At 47.8% G+C, this 21,278-nt stretch overlaps 1 protein-coding gene across 2 annotated transcripts in view; it reads left to right on the forward strand.

Moving 5' to 3' along the window:
• Window positions 1-4,879, forward strand: part of LOC134339150 (catechol O-methyltransferase A-like) — a 38,195-nt gene extending 33,316 nt beyond the window's left edge. For both annotated transcript variants that reach the window (XM_063035520.1, XM_063035519.1), the window contains exons 4-5: window positions 2,038-2,169; window positions 4,596-4,879. In XM_063035520.1, coding sequence (XP_062891590.1) covers window positions 2,038-2,169; window positions 4,596-4,775 — 312 coding nt within the window. In that variant the 3' untranslated portion in view covers window positions 4,776-4,879. The remainder of the gene's footprint in view (window positions 1-2,037; window positions 2,170-4,595) is intronic.
• Window positions 4,880-21,278: the final 16,399 nt, after the last annotated feature.

Below are 21,278 nucleotides of genomic sequence, written 5' to 3' on the forward strand. Positions count from 1 at the left end.
GGTACCATTTCCCAGATGGCAGCAGCTGGAATAGATTGTGCACCCCCACATACAGGTAAGTCCTCGACCGTATCCACGTTCTCACCATCAATAGTAAGAGGGAGCAGTGTAGGCTTAAGTCTGATTTATACTTGTGTGTACGAGCTTACGCCGTAGCCTACGCAAGTGGGCTACGCCGTTGTGAGCATTTATACTTGTGCGTTGGTGTGTCTGCAATTCACCGCCATTATCGCTAGTTGGCGGTGGGGTTTCTATGCCACTGTGTTGAGTTTCTTCATGTTGAAACTCAACACGAAGAAACTCAAACTTCAAACAATGGCGACTGAAACTGGTGAATTTTCTGTGCTTGCCCGGCCACTGAGAGACATGGACGAGGAAATGCATTTCAAATATTTTCGGACGTCGGCGGGTAGATTTGATGATTTGGTTCATCATCTCCAACCATTTATTTCACATCAGTGTACGCACAGTATACTCAGAGACTGGCAATCACCATTCGAGTTTTAGCTTCAGGTGGAAGTCAACAGGCTGCAGCAGCTAGCTACAAACCAGCATCAAGCACAGGGTCCTCCATAATTTCGGAGGTCTGTAAAGCTTTATGGAAAGCATTGCAGCCAGAGTTCCTTCCCTGCCCTTCAGTCGCCCAGTGGGAAGCTATTGCAGCGTAGGAGGAAATGCGATGCTACCAAGCGGACCAATCACAGTTGTTCGGTCTGCGTCGCCGTGACGCATAGTTACGGCGTAGGGTTGGCGTAGAGTACAGTGTAGGTTATGCGGCTACGCTGTATCTGCAGCGTACATTTGACGCACAAATATAAATCAGCCTTAATCTTCCTAAAGTCCATCACCGTCTCCTTTGCCTTACTGATGTTGAGCTGCAGATGATTCAGCTTGCACCATTCGACAAAGTCCATAAGACAGAGGAGCAGAATTAGACCATTTGGCCCATCGGGTCTGCTCCGCCATTCAATCATGTCTGATGGTTTTTTTCCCGGCCTTCTCCTCATAACCTTTGATTGCACGTCTGATCAAGAACCTATCACTCTCAGCCTTAAATACACCCAACGACCTGGCCTCCACAGCTGCATGTGGCAACAAATTCCACAAATTCACCACCCTTTGGATAAAGAACTTTCTCCACATCTCTGTTTTGAATGGGCACCCCTCTATCCTGAGGCTGTGCCCTCTTGTCCTAGACTCCCCCACCATGGGAAACATCCTTTCCACATCTACTCAGTCTAGGCCTTTCAACATTCTAAAGGTTTCAGTGAGATCCTCCCTCATCTTTCTAAATTCCAGTGAGTACAGACCCAGGGCTGTCAAGCATTCCTTGTATGATAACCCTTTCATTCCTGGAATCATCCTCGTGAACCACCTCTGGACCCTCTCCAATGCCAGCACATCTTTTCTTAGATGAGGAACCCAAAACTGTACACGATACTCAAGGTGAGGCCTCACCAGCGCCTTATAAAACCTCAGCATCTCATCCCTGCTCTTGTATTCTAGACCTCTTGAAATGAATGCTAACATTGCATTTGCCTTCCTCACCACCGACTCAACCTGCGTTAACCCTTAGGGTGTTCTGCACAAGGGTTCCCAAGTCTCTTTGCGTCTCAGATTTTTGGATTTCTCCCTGTTTAGAAAATAGTCTGCACATTTATTTCTATGACCAAAGTGCATGACCGTGCATTTTCCAAAGTTATATTTCCTTTGTCTCTTTCTTGCCCATTTTCCTAAGTCCTAAACCAGGGCCCTGTATTTATCCTCCTGTCTTCCTTTTATACACCCTACTATTGTTGAGTCATCAGGGAATTTCTGCAGATGACATGGCTCAATGTTGTATCTAAAGTCCGAGGTATACAGGGTAAACAGGAAGGGAGCTTGTGCGGCCCCAAATCTGCTTATAGCCATGTCTGACACACAGCTCTGAAGCTGCACAAACTGTGGTCTGCCTGTCAAGTAGTCCATTATCCAGGATACAATGGACGTTTGGGATGTTAATGTTTCCAGCCCATGAATTCCCTGACTGTGTTACAGGTGCAGCTTCTCGTTGGTTCATCCTGGGACTTGATTCCACAGCTCAGAGAAAAGTTTGCAGTGAAGAAGCTGGACTTTGTCTTTCTGGACCATTGGAAGGAGAGCTATACCCAGGACACCAAACTCTTGGAGGTAACTAGCTGCACTTACCTGCCACAGCGAGGCTCCCAATGAGGAGGAGCTTGTGGTGCTTGTGGTAGTTTGAGGAGGTTAGCGATCCCTCACAGTGTTGGGGCTCTGGGGAGTTTATTGGTGGACAGAGAAGAGGAAGACCTTTCTGTGTGGGCAGTACTGGGGAATGTATCTGTGGAAGGCAGGCATGGGGGTCCTGAGGTGACCCAATCAATGTCATCAATTAAATCTCTGTTCCCATTTCCTGCCACTCACTCAACCCAGCCAGCTCACCTAGGTGCGAAGGAAACTAAATGCAATGTTAGCATTAATTTTGAGAAGTCTGGAATGTAAAAGCAAGGATATAATGCTGAAGGTTTTCTGATGCATTGGTCAGATCACACTTTGAGTACTGTGAGCCATTTTTGGGCTCCTTATTTAAAAAAGGATATGCTTGTATTGGAGAGGACAGGGTACTAATGGAGGTGGCTCTGGAAATTGCGGATGCATTGGTGATCATTTTCCAATGTTCCTTAGATTCAGGATCAGTTCCTGAGGATTGGCGAATGGCTAATGTTATCCCACTTTTTAAGAAAGGAGGGAAGGAGAAAACAGAGAACTATCACCCTGTTAGCCTAACATCAGTAGTGGGGAAGATGCTAGAGTCCATTATTAAAGATGAAATAGCGGCATATCTTGATAGCAGTGATAGGATTGGGCCATGCCAGCATGGATTTACCAAGGGCAAATCATGCTTGACTAATCTATTGGAGTTTTTCGAGGATGTAATCAGGAAGATAGACGCGGAAGGTCCAGTGGATGTGGTGTACCTTGACTTTCAGAAGGCATTCGATAAGGTACCACATAGGAGATTGGTGGGTAAAATCAGAGCTCATGGCATTGGGGGGAGGACATTGACATGGATAGAAAACTGGTTGGCAGATAGAAGGCAAAGGGTAGCAGTGAATGGGTGTTTCTTGGAATGGCAGGTGGTGACAAGTGGGGTGCCACAGGGCTCGGTATTGGGACCACAGCTGTTTACGATTTACGTCAATGATTTAGAGGAAGGCATTGTGAATAACATCAGCAAGTTAGCTGATGATACTAAGCTGGGTGGCAGTGTGACATGTGATGAGGATGTTAGGAGAATTCAAGGTGACTTGGATAGGCTGGATGAGTGGGCAGAAACTTGGCAGATGGCATTTAATGTGAATAAGTGTGAGGTTATTCACTTTGGGAGCAAGAATAGGAAGGCAGATTATTATCTGAACGATGTGGAGTTAGGTAAGGGAGAAATACAAAGGTATCTAGGAGTACTTGTTCATCAGTCTCTGAAGGTGAATGAGCAAGTGCAGCAGGCAGTGAAGAAGGCTAATGGAATGTTGGCCTTTATTACAAAGGGAATGGAGTACAAGAGCAAGGAAATCCTTTTGCATTTGTACAGGGCCCTGGTGAGACCACACCTGGAGTATTGTATGCAGTTTTGGTCTCCAGGGTTAAGGAAGGACATCCTGGCTGTGGAGGAGGTACAGCGTAGGTTCACTAGGTTAATTCCTGGGATGTCCGGACTGTCTTCCGCAGAGAGGTTAGAGAGACTGGGCTTGTACACGCTGGAATTAAGGAGATTGAGGGGGGATCTGATTGAGACATATAAGATTATTAAGGGATTGGACAAGATAGAGGCAGGAAATATGTTCCAGATGCTGGGAGAGTCTAGTACCAGAGGGCATGGTTTAAGAATAAGGGGTAGGTCATTTAGGACAGAGTTGAGGAGGAACTTCTTCTCCCAGAGAGTTGTGGAGGTGTGGAACGCACTACCTCAGAAGGCAATGGAGGCCAATTCTCTGGATGCTTTCAAGAAGGAGCTAGATAGGTATCTTATGGATAGGGGAATCAAAGGTTACGGGGACAAGGCAGGAACCGGGTATTGATAGTAGATGATCAGCCATGATCTCAGAATGGCGGTGCAGGCTCAAAGGGCTGAATGGTCTACTTCTGCACCTATTGTCTATTGTCATTCATCAGAATAATCCTGGCCTTGAAAGAGTTAACATACGAGGAGTATTCGATGACTTTGGCTCTACTTGCTGGAGTTAGGGATCTCACTGAAACCTACCAACCATTGAAAGGCCTAGAGAGAGTGAATATAGAGAAGATGTTTTCTATAGTGGGGGGGTCTAGGACCAGAGGGCACAGCCTCAGAATACAAGGACATCCCTTTAGGACAGAGATGAGGAGGGATTTCTTTAGCCAGGGTTTGGTGAATCTGTGGAATTCGTTGTGGAGGTAAATTTAAAGCAGAGGTTGATAGATTCTTGATTAGTACGAACATCAAAGGATACGGGGTTGAGAGGGAAAATAATTCAGCTATAATCGAACAACAGAGCGAACTCAATGGCCTAACCTTTCCCTTATGTCTAATGATCTTGTGGTCTTATCACCTGCAGGACTGTGACCTGCTTCGAAAGGGAACAATCCTCCTGGCTGACAACGTTATTTGCCCAGGGGCGCCAGAGTACCTCGAGTATATTCGCCATAACTCGCAGTACCAGAGCAAGTTCTACTCTTCCCACTTAGAGTATTCTCAAGTTGAAGATGGTTTGGAGAAGTCCATTTTCCTCGGCTGACGGAGGCACAGCTATTTTATCAAACCCATTCTATAAACATGTTCCAAATCATTCCATGTTAAAAACAATTTCTTCCAGTAGTTTAATTAATTATTTGTTCTAACAGTGCAAATTTTGTCCTGTGTATTCTTTGTGGGAAACAAATGAGCCATAAGGTCTGGCATTCCAATCACTGAACAGTGCATGGGGGGGGGGTTGGGGGGGGCAGTACTGAGGGAGTGTCACACTGGGAGGGGTAGTACTGAGGGAGTGTCACACTGGGAGGGGCAGAACTGAAGGAATGTCACATTCTGGGAGGGGTAGTACTGAGGGAGTGTCACACTGGGAGGGGTAGTACTGAGGGAGGGTCACACTTTGGGAGGGGCAGTACTGAGGGAGAGTCACACTTTGGGAGGGGTATTACTGAAGGAGTGTCACACTGGGAAGGGGAGAACTGAGGGAGAGTCACACTTTGGGAGGGGCAGTACTGAGGGAGAGTCAACTGGGAGGGACAGCACTGAAGGAGTGTCACACTCTGGGCGGGGCAGTACTGAGGGAGAGTCACACTGGGAGGGGCAGCACTGAAGGAGTGTCACACTGAAGGAGGGGCAGTTGTGAGGTGAGTCATACTGGGGGGCAGTACTGAGGGAGGGTGCTCACACTGTGGGAGCTCTCTCTCCTGAGGTTGAACATTTGCTGCAAAATCGCAAAGAACTGTTTTGGAGACATTGGGAGTGTGGAATATCGCCTCGGCAGCGGACTGGAACAGTTTCCTTGTCCGGAAGAATTTGTTTCGGTGAAGCCCACAGAAAATGCTGGAGGAACAGTCGACGTTTTGGGCCGAAACCCTTCGGCAGGACTGGAGGAAAAAAGCTGAGGAGTGGATTTGAAAGCTGGGGGAGAGAAACACTAGGCGATAGGTGAAACTTGGAGGGGAGGGATGAAGCAAAGAGTTGGGAGATTGATTGTGAAAGAGACAGGATGCCATGGAAGAAAGAAGGGGAGGGGAGGAGGGGCACCAGAGGGAGGCGATGGGTGGGCAAGAAGATAACATGAGAGAGGGACGAGGGGTTGGGAAATGTTGAAGGCCGGGGGGTGGGTGGGTGCAGGATTTACTGGAAGTTTCAGAAATCGCTGTTACCCAAACGGAATATTAGGTGTTGTTCCTCCAACCCCAGTGTGGCCTTATGGTGTTGGTGAAGTTTTCCGGTCCGTGCCTCTTGGTGCTGAGCAGTGAGTGTCACCGGCAGATTGCCAAACTTCGAGCGTGACTTTGCCGGCAGCGGGGACGGATTTAACAGCGGAAACCCCCTCCCGTTCGGAGTGCCTAGCCCGGGGCGACCGGGTGAAGAGGACCCTGGAGCAACGGACCGGCTGGGGAAAAGTTTTCATCTCTTCGCGACCGCTGCGCAGACCGTGGCGCTGGGATTTGTTTGGACGCGACGCGGGCTCCCATGCCTATCCACATCAAAGTTGCCGGTGAACGCAGCAGGCCAGGCAGCATCTATAGGAAGAGGTACAGTCGACGTTTCAGGCCGAGACCCTTCGTCAGGACTAACTGAAGGAAGAGTGGGTAAGAGATTTGAAAGGGGGAGGGGGAGATCCAAAATGATAGGAGAAGACAGGAGGGGGAGGGATGGAGCCAAGAGCTGGGCAGGTGATTGGCAAAAGGGATATGAGAGGATCATGGGACAGGAGGTCCGGGGAGAGAGACAAGGGAGGAGGGGGGGAAACCAGAGGATGGACAAGGGGTATAGTCAGAGGGACAGAGGGAGAAAAAGGAGAGTGAGAGAAAGAATGTGTGTATATGAATAAATAACGGATGGGGTACAAGGGGGAGGTGGGTCATTAGCGCAAGTTAGAGAAGTTAATGTTCATGCCATCAGGTTGGAGACTACCCAGACGGAATATAAGGTGTTGTTCCTCCAACCTGAGTGTGGCTTCATCTTTACAGTAGAGGAGGCCGTGGGTAGACATGTCAGAATGGGAATGGGATGTGGAATTAAAATGTGTGGCCACTGGGAGATCCTGCTTTCTCTGGCGGACAGAGCGTAGATGTTCAGCAAAGCGGTCTCCCAGACTGCGTCGGGTCTCGCCAATATATAAAAGGCCACATCGGGAGCACCGGACGCAGTATATCACCCCAGTCGACTCACAGGTGAAGTGTTGCCTCACCTGGAAGGACTGTCTGGGGCCCTGAATGGTGGTAAGGGAGGAAGTGTAAGGGCATGTGTAGCACTTGTTCCGCTTACACGGATAAGTGCCAGGAGGGAGATCAGTGGGGAGGGATGGGGGTGATGAATGGACAAGGGAGTCGTGTAGGGAACGATCCCTGCGGAAAGCAGAGAGAGGGAGGGGAGGGAAAGATGTGCTTAATGGTGGGATCCCGTTGGAGGTGGCGGAAGTTACGGAGAATAATATGTTGGACCCGGAGGCTGGTGGGGTGGTAGGTGAGGACCAGGGGAACCCTATTCGTAGTGGGGTGACGGGAGGATGGAGTGAGAGCAGATGTACGTGAAATGGGGGAGATGCGTTTAAGAGCAGAGTTGATGGTGGAGGAAGGGAAGCCCCTTTCTTTAAAAAAGGAGGACATCTCCCTCGTCCTGGAATGAAAAGCCTCATCCTGAGAGCAGATGCGGCGGAGACGGAGGAATTGCGAGAAGGGGATGGCGTTTTTGCAAGAGACAGGGTGAGAAGAGGAATAGTCCAGATAGCTGTGAGAATCAATAGGCTTATAGTAGACATCAGTAGATAAGCTGTCTCCAGAGATAGACGGAAAGATCTAGAAAGGGGAGGGAGGTGTCGGAAATTGACCAGGTAAAGTTGAGGGCAGGGTGAAAGTTGGAGGCAAAGTTAATAAAGTCAACGAGTTCTGCATGCGTGCAGGAAGCAGCGCCAATGCAGTCGTCGATGTAGCGAAGGAAAAGTGGGGGACAGATACCAGACAACAGGAATTCTGCAGATGCTGGAAATTCAAGCAACATACATCAAAGTTGCTGGTGAACGCAGCAGGCCAAGCAGCATCTATAGGAAGAGGCGCAGTCGACGTTTCAGGCCGAGACCCTTCGTCAGGACGAAGGGTCTCGGCCTGAAACGTCGACTGCGCCTCTTCCTATAGATGCTGCTTGGCCTGCTGCGTTGACCAGCAACTTTGATGTATGTTGACAGATACCAGAATAGGTTTGGAACATAGATTGTTCCACAAAGCCAACAAAAAGACAGGAATAGCTAGGACCCATACAGGTGCCCATAGCTACACCTTTAGTTTGGAGGAAGTGGGAGGAGCCAAAGGAGAAATTATTAAGAGTAAGGACTAATTCCGCTAGACGGAACAGAGTAGTGGTAGAAGGGAACTGATTAGGTCTGGAATCCAAAAAGTAGCGGAGAGCTTTGAGACCTTCCTGATGGGGGATGGAAGTATATAGGGACTAGACATCCATGGTGAAAATAAAGTGGTGGGGGCCTGGGAATTTAAAATCATCGAAAAGTTTAAGAGCGTAAGAAGTGTCAGGAACATAGGTAGGAAGGGATTGAACAAGGGGGGATAAAACCGTGTCGAGGTATGCAGAAACCAGTTCGGTGGGGCAGAAGCAAGCTGAGACAATAGGTCTGCCAGGACAGGCAGGTTTGTGGATCTTGGGTAGGAGGTAGAAACGGGAAGTGCGAGGTGTGGGAACTATAAGGTTGGTAGCAGTGGATGGGAGATCCCCTGAACGGATAAAGTCGATGACGATGTGGGAGACAATGGGCTGGTGCTCCTTAGTAGGGTCACGATCGAGGGGTAAATAAGAGGAGGTATCCTCGAGTTGTCGCTGTGCCTCGGCAAGGTAGAGGTCAGTACGCCAGACTACAACAGCACCCCGCTTATCGGCGGGTTTAGTAGTAAGGTTAGGATTAGTGCGGAGGGAGTGGAGAGCAGAGCGTTCCGAAGGAGTGAGGTTGGAATGGGGACAAGGTGCGGTGAAGTCGGGACGGTTGATGTCCCGTCGGCAGTTAGCGAGAAAGAGATCCAGAGCAGGCAGAAGACCAGAGCGGGGTGTCCATGAAGAGGAGGAGGGTTGAAGACGGGAGAAGGGGTCATCAGTGGGGGTGGAAGAGTCCTTGCCAAAGAAGTAGGCTTGGAGCCGGAGACGGCGGAAGAAGAGATCCCCATCATGGCGAACGCGGAACTCGCCGAGGTGTGGGCGAAGGGACTGCTTCCTGCACACATGCTGAGCTCGTTGACTTCATTAACTTTGCCTCCAACTTTCACCCTGCCCTCAAGTTTACCTGGTCCATTTCCGACACCTTCCTCCCCTTTCTAGATCTTTCTGTCTCTATTTCTGGAGACAGCTTATCTACTGATGTCTACTATAAGCCTACTGACTCTCACAGCTATCTGGACTATTCCTCTTCACACCCTGTCTCTTGCAAAAATACCATCCCCTTCTCGCAATTCCTCTGTCTCTGCCGCATCTGCTCTCAGGATGAGGCTTTTCATTCCAGGATGAGGGAGATGTCCTCCTTTTTTTAAAGAAAGAGGCTTCCCTTCCTCCATCATCAACTCTGCTCTCAAACGCATCTCCCCCATTTCACGTACATCTGCTCTCACTCCATCCTCCTGTCACCCAACTAGGAACAGGGTTCCCCTGGTCCTCACCTACCACCCCACCAGCCTCTGGGTCCAACATATTATTCTCCGTAACTTCCGCCACCTCCAATGGGATCCCACCACTAAGCACATCTTTCCCTTCCCCCGGGCGCTTTCCGTAGGGATCGCTCCTTACACTACTCCCTTGTCCATTCGTCCCCCCATCCCTCCCAACCGATCTCCCTCCTGGCACTTATCCTTGTAAGCGGAACAAGTGCTACACATGCCCTTACACTTCCTCCCTCACCACCATTCACGGCCCCAGACAGTTCTTCCAGGTGAGGCAACACTTCACCTGTGAGTCGGCTGGGGTGATACACTGTGTCCGGTGCTCCTGATGCGGCCTTTTATATATTGGTGAGACCCGACGCAGACTGGGAGATCGTTTTGCTGAACACCTACACTCTGTCCGCCAGAGAAAGCAAGATCTCCCAGTGGCCACACATTTTAATTCCACATCCTATTCCCATTCTGACATGTCTACCCACGGTCTCCTCTACTGTAAAGATGAAGCCACACTCAGATTGGAGGAACAACACTTTATATTCCGTCTGGGTAGCCTCCAAGCTGATGGCATGAACATTGACTTCTATAACTTCCGCTAATGCCCCACTTCCCCCTCGTACCCCATCCGTTATTTATTTATATACACACATTCTTTCTCTCACTCTCCTTTTTCTCCCTCTGTCCCTCTGACTATACCCCTTGCCCATCCTCTGCACTTTCAAATCTCTTACTATCTCTTCCTTCAGTTAGTCCTGACGAAGGGTCTCGGCCGGAAACATCGGCTGTACCTCTTCCTACAGATACTGCCTGGCCTGCTGCGTTCACCAGCAACTTTGATATGTGTTGCTATAAAAATTAGTGAGGGTTTTAGGGGACAGGCCAAATTTCTTTAGTTTTCTCAGGAAGTAAAGGTGCTGGTGGGCCTTCTTGGCAGTGAACTCTGCTTGGTTGGTCCAAGTCAGGTCATTTGTGATGTTGATCCTGAGGATCTTAAAGCTTTTGACCTGTTCCACTTGCGCACCACCGATGTAAATTGGGTCATGCGGTCCGCTACTCCTTCTGAAGTCAACAACCAATTCCTTCGTCTTGCTGACGTTGAGGGACAGGTTATCGTCTTCGCACCGTGCCACCAGGTTCTTAATTTCCTCCCTGTACTCAAACTCATCATTACCCGAGATACGGCCTGCAATTGTTGTGTCATCAGCAAACTTATATATTGAGTTCGATGGAAACTTATGGCTACGCAATCATGGGTGTACAGTGAGTACAGCAGGGGGCTGAGTACTCAGCCTTGTGGGGCACCGGTGCTCAGAGTGATTGTAGAGGAGAGCTTGTCCCCTGTCTGTGAGGAAGTTGAAGATCCAGCTGCAGATCTGAGTGCTAAGGCCCAGGTTCCGGAGCTTAGGAATCAGTTTATTTGGAATGATGGTATTAACGGCAGAGCTGTAGTCAATGGAAAGGAGCCTTACGTATGCATCTTTATTCTCCAGGTGTTCTAAGGAGGAATGTAGGGCCAGAGAGCTGGCATCTGCCGTTGACCTGTTGCTCCAGTAGGCAAATTGCAAATCATCGAGGTTGACTGGTAGGCTGTGGTTGATGTGTGCCATAACCAATTGCTCGAAGCACTTCATAGCAATTGATGTGTAAGCCGGGAGGAGGAGTATGGCCTGATGGTCCCATTTTCTGAAGTGAGGTCGTGGGATGGAACGATAGGCATCCTTGACTGCTGTGTAGCAGTGGTCAAGTATATTCGGGCCTCTAGTGGGGCAGGAGGCATGTTGGTATAACTTTGGCAGCACCTTTCTGAGGTTGGCCTGGTTAAAGTCCCCGCCTGTAATGAGCAAAGCCTCCGGATACCTGGTCTCAAGTTCACTGATGTTGGCATACAATATGTTCAATTGCCAAGGGGGATTTCTCGCAGGTCAGCAGCGGTTATTTATAAAGGGAGCTTCGAAAGCTTTTGTCCATTGTACGTGGTCTATCAGCGGCGCTAACCGGAGCAGCAGTCGTCAGTTGGGGAGCGGGGAAGGTTCAGGCATAAAAGAGAGACACTGCCTAGTGGAGCGGTTATCGACGGAGTGATCTGAGGCAGAGTGGTAGGGCTTTGGCTCATTCGAGCTCCGGCGATGACAGGTCGAGGCGAGGTAGGTTACCTGTGAGGAATAGAAACAGGATGTCTGTCCCTCCCGGATGACCACATCTGTGCCAGGTGCATTGAGCTGCAGCTCCTTAGGGACTGGGTTAGGGAACTGGAGCTGTAGCTCGATGACCTTCGTCTGGTCAGGGAAAGTGAGGAGGTGATAGAGAGGAACTATAGGCAAGTGGTCACACTGGGGACTCGGGAGACAGATAATTGAGCACCAGTCAGGAGAGGGAAGGGCAAGAGTCAGATACTAGAGAGTACCCCAGTGGCTGTCCCCCTCAACAATAAATACTCCTGTCTGAGTACTGTTGGTGGGGAATGGCCTACCTCGGGGAAGCAACAGTGGCCGCGCCTCTGGCACAGAGTCTGTCTCTGTGGCTCAGATGGGTAGGGAAAGGAAGAGGGTGGCAGCAGTGATAGGGGACTCTATAGTTAGGGGGTCAGACAGGCGATTTTGTGGATGCAGGAAAGAAACTTGGATGGTAGTTTGCCTCCCAGGTGCCAGGGTCCACGATATCCTGAAGTGGGAAGGTGAACAGCCAGAAGTCGTGGTACATATTGGTACCAACAACATAGGTAGGAAAAGGGAAGAGGTCCTGAAAACAGACTACAGGGAGTTAGGAAGGAAGTTGAGAAGCAGGACCTCAAAGGTAGTAATCTTGGGATTACTGCCTGTGCCTCGTGACAGTGAGTATAGGATTAGAGTGAGGTGGAGGATAAATGCGTGGCTGAGGGACTGGAGCAGGGGACAGGGTTTCAGATTTCTGGATCATTGGGACCTCTTTTGGGACAGGCGTGACCTGTACAAAAAGGTGGGGTTGCACTTGAATACGAGGAGGACCAATATCCTGGCAGGGAGGTTTGCTAAGGGTACTGGGGAGAGTTTAAACTAGAATTGCTGGAGGGTGGGAACCGAACTGAAGAGAAGGAGGAAGGGTGGAGAAAGATGGAGAAAGAAAGCTCGGAGACAGTGTGTGAGGGAGGATAGGCAGGTGATAGAGAAGGGATACGCTCAGGCCGATGGTTTGAAATGTGTCTATTATAACGCAAGAAGTATCATGAACAAAGCAGATGAGCTTAGAGCATGGATCAGTACTTGGAACTATGATGTTGTGGCCATTATGGAGACTTGGATGGGTCAGGGGCAGGAATGGTTACTTTGAGTGCCAGGCTTTAGATGTTTCAGAAAGGACAGGGAGGGAGGCAAAAGAGGTGGGGGTGTGGCACTGCTGATCAGAGACAGTGTCACAGCTGCAGAAAAGGAGGAAGTCATGGAGGGATTATCTACTGAGTCTCTGCGGGTGGAAGTTAGAAACAGGAAGGGGTTAATAACTCTACTGGGTGTTTTTTTTATAGACCACCCAATAGTAACAGGAACATCAAGGAGCAGATAGGGAAACAGATTTTAGAAATGTGTAATAATAACTGGGTTGTCGCAGTGGGAGATTTTAATTTCCCAAATGTCAACTCGCATCTCCCTAGAGCAAGGGGTTTAGATGGGGTGGAATTTGTTAGGTGTGTTCAGGAAGGTTTCCTGACACAATATGTAGATAAGCCTACAAGAGGAGAGGGTGTACTTGATCTGGTATTGGGAAATGAACCTGGTCAGGTGTCAGGTCTCTCAGTGGGAGAGCATTTTGGGGATAGTCATCACAATTCTACCTCCTTTACCATAGCATTGGAGAGAGATAGGAGCAGACAAGTTAGAAAAGCATTTCATTGGAGTAAGGGGAAATATGAAGCTATCAGGCAGGAACTTGGAAGCATAAATTGGAAACAGATGCTCTCAGGGAATGTACGGCAGAAATCTGGCAAATGTTCGGGGATATTTGTGTGGCGTTCTGCATAGGTACATTCCAATGAAACAGGGAAAGGATGGTAGGGTACAGGAACCGTGGTGTACAAAGGCTGTTGTAAATCTAGTCAAGAAGAAAAGAAAGTTTATGAAAGGTTCAAAAAACTAGGTAATGATAGAGATCTAGAAGATTATAAGGCTAGCAGGAAGGAGCTTAAGACTGAAATTAGCAGAGCCAAAAGGGGCCATGAGAAGGCCTTGGTGAGCAGGATTAAAGAAAACCCCAAGGCATTCTACAGGTATGTGAAGAGCAAGAGGATAAGACGTGAGAGAATAGGACCAATCAAATGTGACAGTGGAAAAGTGTGTATGGAACCGGAGGAGATAGCAGATGTACTTAATGAATAAGTAATGGATGGGTTAGTAAATTTGCTGATGACACAAATGTTGGGGGGTGTTGTGGATAGTGTGGAGGGCTGTCGGAGGTTACAGCAAGACATCAATAGGATGCAAAACTGGGCTAAGAAGTGGCAGATGGAGTTCAACCCAGAGAAGTGTGAGGTGGTTCATTTTGGTAGGTCAAATATGATGGCAGAATATAGTATTAATGGTAAGACTCTTGACAGTGTGGAGGATCAGAGGGATCTTGGAGTCCGAGTCCATAGAATACTCAAAGCTGCTGCACAGGTTGACTCTGTGGTTAAGAAGGCATACAGTGCATTGGCCTTCATCAACCGTGGGATTGAGTTTAAGAGCCGAGAGGTTATAGATAGATATACTTTATTGATCCCGAGGGAAATTGGGTTTCGTTATAGCCACACCAACCAAGAATAGAGCATAAATATAACAATACAAAAACCACAAACAATCAAACAACAAAATGCAAACTATGCCAGATGGAAAATAAGTCAAGGACCAGTCTATTGGCTCAGGGTGTCTGACCCTCCATGGGAGGAGCTGCAAGTTCGATGGCCACAGGCAGGAACGACCACCCGTCCCCCCATGCCGCCCAGTGTTGTATCTCGGTGGAATGTGGCTGAAGTCCAACAGTAAAAAGTTCAATATCCGGTCTACAAACACATTCCTCCATTGTAATATGACCTGGATTGCACCATCTGTTGTTAACCAGAACAGTAAGCACCCAACTCCTTCACGCTTACTGCTCTCAGTGCACTTCCAGTCAGCCGGAACGGTCTGGACGCCATCCATGGAGAAGTTTTGATCGGGTATGTTCTCGTGCAGCCCCGTTCCAGTGAAACACATAACACTGCACTCCCAAAAAATGTTCTCTGATGCCTGGCTAGTGCCGTGAACTCCTCTTCTCCAGAAGTCTCTGTTTCTCGACCCTGTAACGTTACAGCTACATAGGACCTGGTCAGACCCCACTTGGAGTACTGTGCTCAGTTCTGGTCACCTCACTACAGGAAGGATGTGGAAACTATAGAAAGGGTGCAGAGGAGATTTACAAGGATGTTGCCTGGATTGGGGAGCATGCCTTATGAGAATAGGTTGAGTGAACTTGGCCTTTTCTCTATGGAATGGCAGAGGTTGAGAGATGACCTGATAGAGGTGTATAAGATGATGAGAGACATTGATTGTGTGGATAGTCAGAGGCTTTTTCCTAGGGCAGAAATAGCTAGCATGAGAGGGCGCTTAGAAGTAGGTACAGAGGAGAGGTCAGGGGTAAGATTTTTTACACACAGAGTGGTGAGTGTGTGGAATGGGCTGCTGGCGACAGTGGTGGAGGCGGATATGATAGGGTTTTTTAAGAGACTCCTGGATAGGTACATGGAGCTTAGGAAAATAGAGGCTATGGGTAACCCTAGGTAATTTCTAAAACAAGTACATGTTTGGCACAGCATTGTGGGCCGAAGGGTCTGTATTGTGCTGTAGGTTTTCTATGTTTTTATGCATACCTCCAAAAGAAACCACGTTTCTCTAGACCAACGTGTAAAGCACACAACACACAATAAAGTAAAAATTAAATCTATAAATGAATTACGCATAGGTACACAAAGGACCAAGAGGCTCTTTCTACAAGCCATTGATTCACATGTCTGTGCATTACGACGGAATCATAACGCAAAGGTTTGTACTTCCACACGTTGTGGGGCCGATGTAATACTTAAATAAATTCAAATTTAAGTGAAGTGCATAAATTAAATATTATAGGGTACAGTACAAACCATCCGGTGACACTTTGAACGCGGTGCGGCAGAGAGTTCAGAAGCCTAATGGCCGGAGGGAAGAAACTGTTTCCCATCCTGGCCGTTCTTGTCTTTAGGCCTGGTGGTTGAAAGTCAAGGAAGATGCTGGATGGATGGATGGATGGGTGGGATTCTTGCTAGTACTAGAGCCCCACGTGCACTGCGCTCCTGATAAATGTCCTCGATGGATGGTAGGAAGACCTCTGTGATGCTCTCAGCCATTCTCACAGCCCTTTGTAGGGTCTTCCAGTCCGAAGCTTGGTCGCTCCCGTACCAGACGGAGATGTGGCTTGTCACGCCGCTCTCGATGGTGCTCCTGTAAAATTCAGTGAAGGTTGGCGGGGGGGAGGAAGGAGGAGCCTCGCTTGACTCAATCTCCCCAGGAAGTGGGGGCGCTGCTGTGCCTTCTTATTCAGGGGGTGGGGTGATATTGAAACCAGGCGAGATCGCCCGTGATGTGAACTCCCTGGAACTTGGTGCACTTAACGACCACTGCAAAGGAGCTGCGGCCTTTCTCTGTGGACAGAAGAAGGGTAGGAAGTGGCTTGGTAGAAGGTGTATAACATGATAAGAGTGTACAGTCAGACACTTTTTCCCAGGACAGAACTGAGTGGTACCTGGCGGGATGGGGGCATGACTGTACGGGAGGAAAGTATGGGGTGTCGGAGAGTTTTATTCCGCAGTGGTGCGCCGTGTGGAACGCACTGCCGGGGTTAGATACATCAGGATCATTAGAGAGGCTTATAGATAGGTGCGTGGATGCTAGAGGACGCAGGACAAGTGGAAAGGAAAGGTTAGATGGATCCTGGAGTAGATTGAAGGGCCGGCTCTGCATCAAGGACCGAATGACCTGTACTGTGCTTTTATGTTCTATGGCGGTGATCGCTCGCGGGTAAATGGTCTGAAATGAAATATTAGCAGTGAAAGAAGACAGAGAGAGGGATTGTTGCGGGCCCGAGTGCCTGCTTCTCCAATCGATACCGCCAGTAAATCAGAAAACAGATTATCCAGTCCTTGGCCCCAGGGCTGCGTGAAAAATAGATCTGAGACTTTTGTGCCTCGCAGTAATTCTTTGTACCTGAAGGCTCTTCAGAATCTGTGGGGGAGGCGATGGAGGCTGCCTGTCCTTCTGACCCCGAACACCGTCAGGGTGGAGGTACAGGAGCCTGAAGACACGCTCACTCCCCCCACCCCCCCGCCCACAACCATCAGATTTCTGAATGGTCCGTGAACACCACCCTCCGGATTTTGCTCCCTTTTTACACTATTTTAATATATAATTCTTATTGTAACCTATATTTTATGCCGTGCACTGTACTGCTGTCCCAAAACAAAAAAAACTCAGGGACCTATGTCAATGATGATAAACCTGATTCTGTTCTCTAGCACATCTCCCCGTCCTGGGCCACGTAGAAACCCCCTTTGCCCTTGCTGGTTAGGACAGGGCGATAAATCCGCTGTTTCACACCCCCACCTTTCTCTCCAGTTGTTTTTTTGAGCTAACAGTCTGATTAAAAAGGCAAGTTTCACTCCCCCAGCCCACTGAGTGATTTATTGCTCTGCAGGGAAGCGATCGATTTAGAAAATACGGCCACGCTGTGAAGTCGTCTCTTCTATTTCCGCTGTACAATGCACCGTGGCCACAGAGCTGAAATTCCGCCCTACAGTACCTGCCAAACGAGATCTGATTTACAGCCTGCACTTCGTCAGCTTCTCGCGTATTTCATGGCTGCATCGAAACCCCATCATCGTTCAATTGCCAAAGATCCACGTGGGGGGGGGGGTTACACAGGGGAGGGTCAGTGATGAAGGGTGGGGGTAGAGAGTGAGTTGTTTGGACTTTAAGCCCTAGTTAAACCCAGGTCTGTACATCCCCGGAACCCTGATTCTGACGCCTCACGCTTTCCTGATTCAGGGTTCAAGATTGGTTAATATCGTTTCCAGTACACCAGTGTATAGGAGAACAAAATGTTACTTCGGATCCGATGCAGCACAACAAAGCCACAATAAGATAAAGAAAATAATAGACTTATAGAAAAGAATGGCTCAGAAACAGGCCCTTCGGCCTATTTAGTCCATGATAAACCATTTAAACCGCCTAGTCCCATCAGTCTGCACTGGGACCATGCCCCTCCCATCCATGTACCTATCATATAACCATATAGCAATTGCGGCACGGGAACAAGCCATCTCGGCCCTTCTAGTCCGTGCCGAACTCTTATTCTCACCGAGTCCCACTGACCTGCACTCAGCCCATAACCCTCCATTCCTTTCCTGTCCATTTTGCTGTCCAATTTAAACTTTAAACGACAACATCGAACTTGCCTCAACCACTTCTGCTGGAAGCTCGTTCCACACAGCTACCACTCTCTGAGTAAAGAAGTTCCCCCTCATGTTACCCCTAAACTTTTGCCCTTTCACTCTCAACTCATGTCCTCTTGTTTGAATCTCCCCCACTCTCAATGGAAAAAGCCTATCCACGTCAACTCGATCTATCCCCCTCATAATTTTAAATACCTCTATCAAGTCCCCCCTCAACCTTCTACGTTCCAAAGAATAAAGACCCAACTTGTTCAACCTTTCTGTGTAATTTAGGTGAAGAAACCCAGGTAACATTCTAGATTAGATTTTAGATTAGATTATGAGGACAGGCAGTCCTCTTTTATTGTCATTTAGTAATGCATGCATTAAGAAATGGTACAATGTTCCTCCAATGTGATATCACAGAAACACAAAACAGACCAAGACTGAAAAACTGACCAAAACCACATAATTGTAACATATAGTTACAACAGTGCAAGCAATACAGTAATTTGTTGAAGAACAGACCATGGGCATGGTAAAAAAAAAAGTCTCAAAGTCTCTCAAAAGTTCCATTATCTCACGCAGTTGGTAGAAGAAAGAAAACTCTCCCTGCCATGAGCTTCCAGCGCCACAAACTTGCCGATGCAGCACCCTGGAAGCACCCAACCACATCCGACTCTGAGTCCGTCCAAAAACTTCAAGCCTCCGCCAGCCCTCCAACACTGAGCACTGAGCACCATCTCTGCCGAGCGCTTTGACCCCGGCCCCAGCCGCCAAGCAACAGGCAAAGCCGAGGATTTGGGGCCTTCCCCTCTGGAGATTCTCGATCGCACAGTAGCAGCGGCAGCGAACCGGGCATTTCAGAAGTTTCTCCAGATGTTCCTCCGTGCTTCTCACATCTATCTCCATCAAATCCGAATTGTGCATGGCATCCTACTTACAAATACCGATATCATTCACCAGAGAGGCCGTGCGCGCTGTGTCACGCCGGCATCATCTCCTCCCTCCATTTTAGTAAACCTTCTCTGTACTCTCTCTATTTTGTTGACATCTTTCCTATAATTCGGTGACCAAAACTGTACGCAATACTCCAAATTTGTCCTCGCCAATGCTTTGTACAATTTCAACATTACATCTCAACTCCTATACTCGATGTTCTGATTTATAAAGGCCAGCGTTACCAAAAGCTTTCTTTACCACCCTATCCACATGAGATTCCACCTTCAGGGAACTATGCACCATTATTCCTAGATCCCTCTGTTCTACTGCATTCTTCAATGCCCTACCATTTACCACGTATGTCCTATTTTGATTAGTCCTACCAAAATGTAGCACCTCACATTTATCAGCATTAAACTCCATCTGCCATCTTTCAGCCCACTCTTCTAACTGGCCTAAATCTCTCTGCAAGCTTTGAAAACCTACTTCATTATCCACAACTCCACCTATCTTAGTGCATACTTACTCATCCAATTTACCACCTCATCATCCAGATCATTAATGTATATGACAAACAACATTGGACCTAGTTCTCTGGCTAAAAAATTCCTCCTTACCTCTTTCTAAAAAGTCACTTGCCCCCAATTTTGAGGCTGTGCCTTCTAGTTCTGGATACCACCACCATAGGAAACATCCTCTCCACATCCACCCTATCTAGTCCTTTCAACATTTGGTAGGTTTCAATGAGACCCCCCCTTCTTCTAAATTCTAGTGAATACAGGCCCAAATGCTCCCTATAAGTTAACCCCTTCATTCCAGGAATAATCTTTGTCAACCTCCTCTGGACTCTCTCCAATGACAACACATCTTTTCTGAGATATGGGACCCAAAACTGTTGACAATACTCCAAGTGCAGCCTGACTGGTGTCTTATAAAGGCTCAGCATTATCTCATTTCTTTTACATTTCTTCCTCGGTACTATCTACCCCTCCACCTATCTTCAATATCATCAGCAAACTTTGCCACAAAGCCATCAATTCCATTGACAAACAATGTGAAAGTAGCAGTCCCAATGCTGACCCCTGAGGAACACCACTAGTCACTGGCAGCCAACCAGAAAAGGCCCATTTAATTCCCATTCATTGTCTCCTGCCTGTCAGCCATTCCTCTATCCACGCCAGTATCTTTCCTGTAACGCCACAGGATTTTATCTCATTAAGCAACCTCATGTGTGGCACCTTATTAAATGCCTTCTGAAAATCTAAGTAAATGATATCCACTGCCTCTCCTTTGTCCACTCTGCTTGTTACTTCCTCAAAACTAATGACTTATTTTATCTTTAGTCTCCAAGTAACCCAAAATCGCGTCCTTAATAATAGACTCCAACACTTTCCTAACCATTGAGGTTAGGCTAACTGGCATATAATTTCTTTTCTTTTGTCTTCCATCCTTCTTAAAGAGTGGAGTGACATATGCCATCTTCCAGTCCTGTGGGACCATGCCAGAACCAAGTGATTCTTGAAAGATCATGACCAATGCATCCATTATCTCTTCAGCAACCTCTCAGGACTCTGGGATGTAATCCATCTGACCCAGGTGACTAATTCACCTTCAGACCTTTTGAGTTTGCCTGGCACATTTTCCTTTGTAATAGCAATGGCACTCATTCCTACTCTCTGACACATCTGGCACACTGCTAGTGTGTTCCACAGTGAAGACTGATGCAAAGTACCCATTAAGTTCATCTGCCATTTCTTTGTCCCCCAATACTACCTCACCAGCATCAGTTTCCAGCGGTCCAATATCAACTCTCACTGCCCTTTTACTCTTTATGTAACTGAAAAAATCTTCTGATATCCTGCTTTATATTATCGGCTAGTTTGCCTTCATATTTAATCTTTTCTCTTATAGCTTTTTTAGTTGCCTCTTGTTGGATTTTAAAAGTTTCCCAATCATCCAACTTCCTATTCACTTTTGCTACCCTGTATGCCCTTTGCTTGACTTTTATACAGTCCTTAACTTCCCTTGTCAGCCATGGTTGCCTAGCCCTACTTTGAGAACTTTTTCTGTGGGACATATCTATCCTGCCCCTTGTGAACTATTCCCAGAAACTTCAGCCATCTCTGCTCTGCCGTCATCTCTGCCAGTATCCTGCAATCCTGCCTCTGTAATTCCCTTTATGCCATTACAATATGACTTGTGCTTCTCTCTCTCAGACTGTAGTATAAATTCAATGATTTTATGATCACTGCCTCCTAAGGGTTCCTTTACGTTAATATGATCTGGGTTATTACACAACAGCCAGTCTAAGAAAACTTTTCCCTGAGTAGGCTCAAGCACAAGCTGCTCTAGAAAGCCATCTCGTAGGCATTCAACAAATTCCCTCTCTTGTGATCCGACACCAACCAGATATTCCCAATCCACTTGCATATTGAAATCCCCCATTACAATTGTTTCATTACCCTTATTAGATGTCTTTTCCAGCTCCCTTTGCAAAGTC

Source organism: Mobula hypostoma, chromosome 28, assembly GCF_963921235.1.
Source record: "Mobula hypostoma chromosome 28, sMobHyp1.1, whole genome shotgun sequence".
NCBI lineage: Eukaryota > Metazoa > Chordata > Chondrichthyes > Myliobatiformes > Myliobatidae > Mobula > Mobula hypostoma.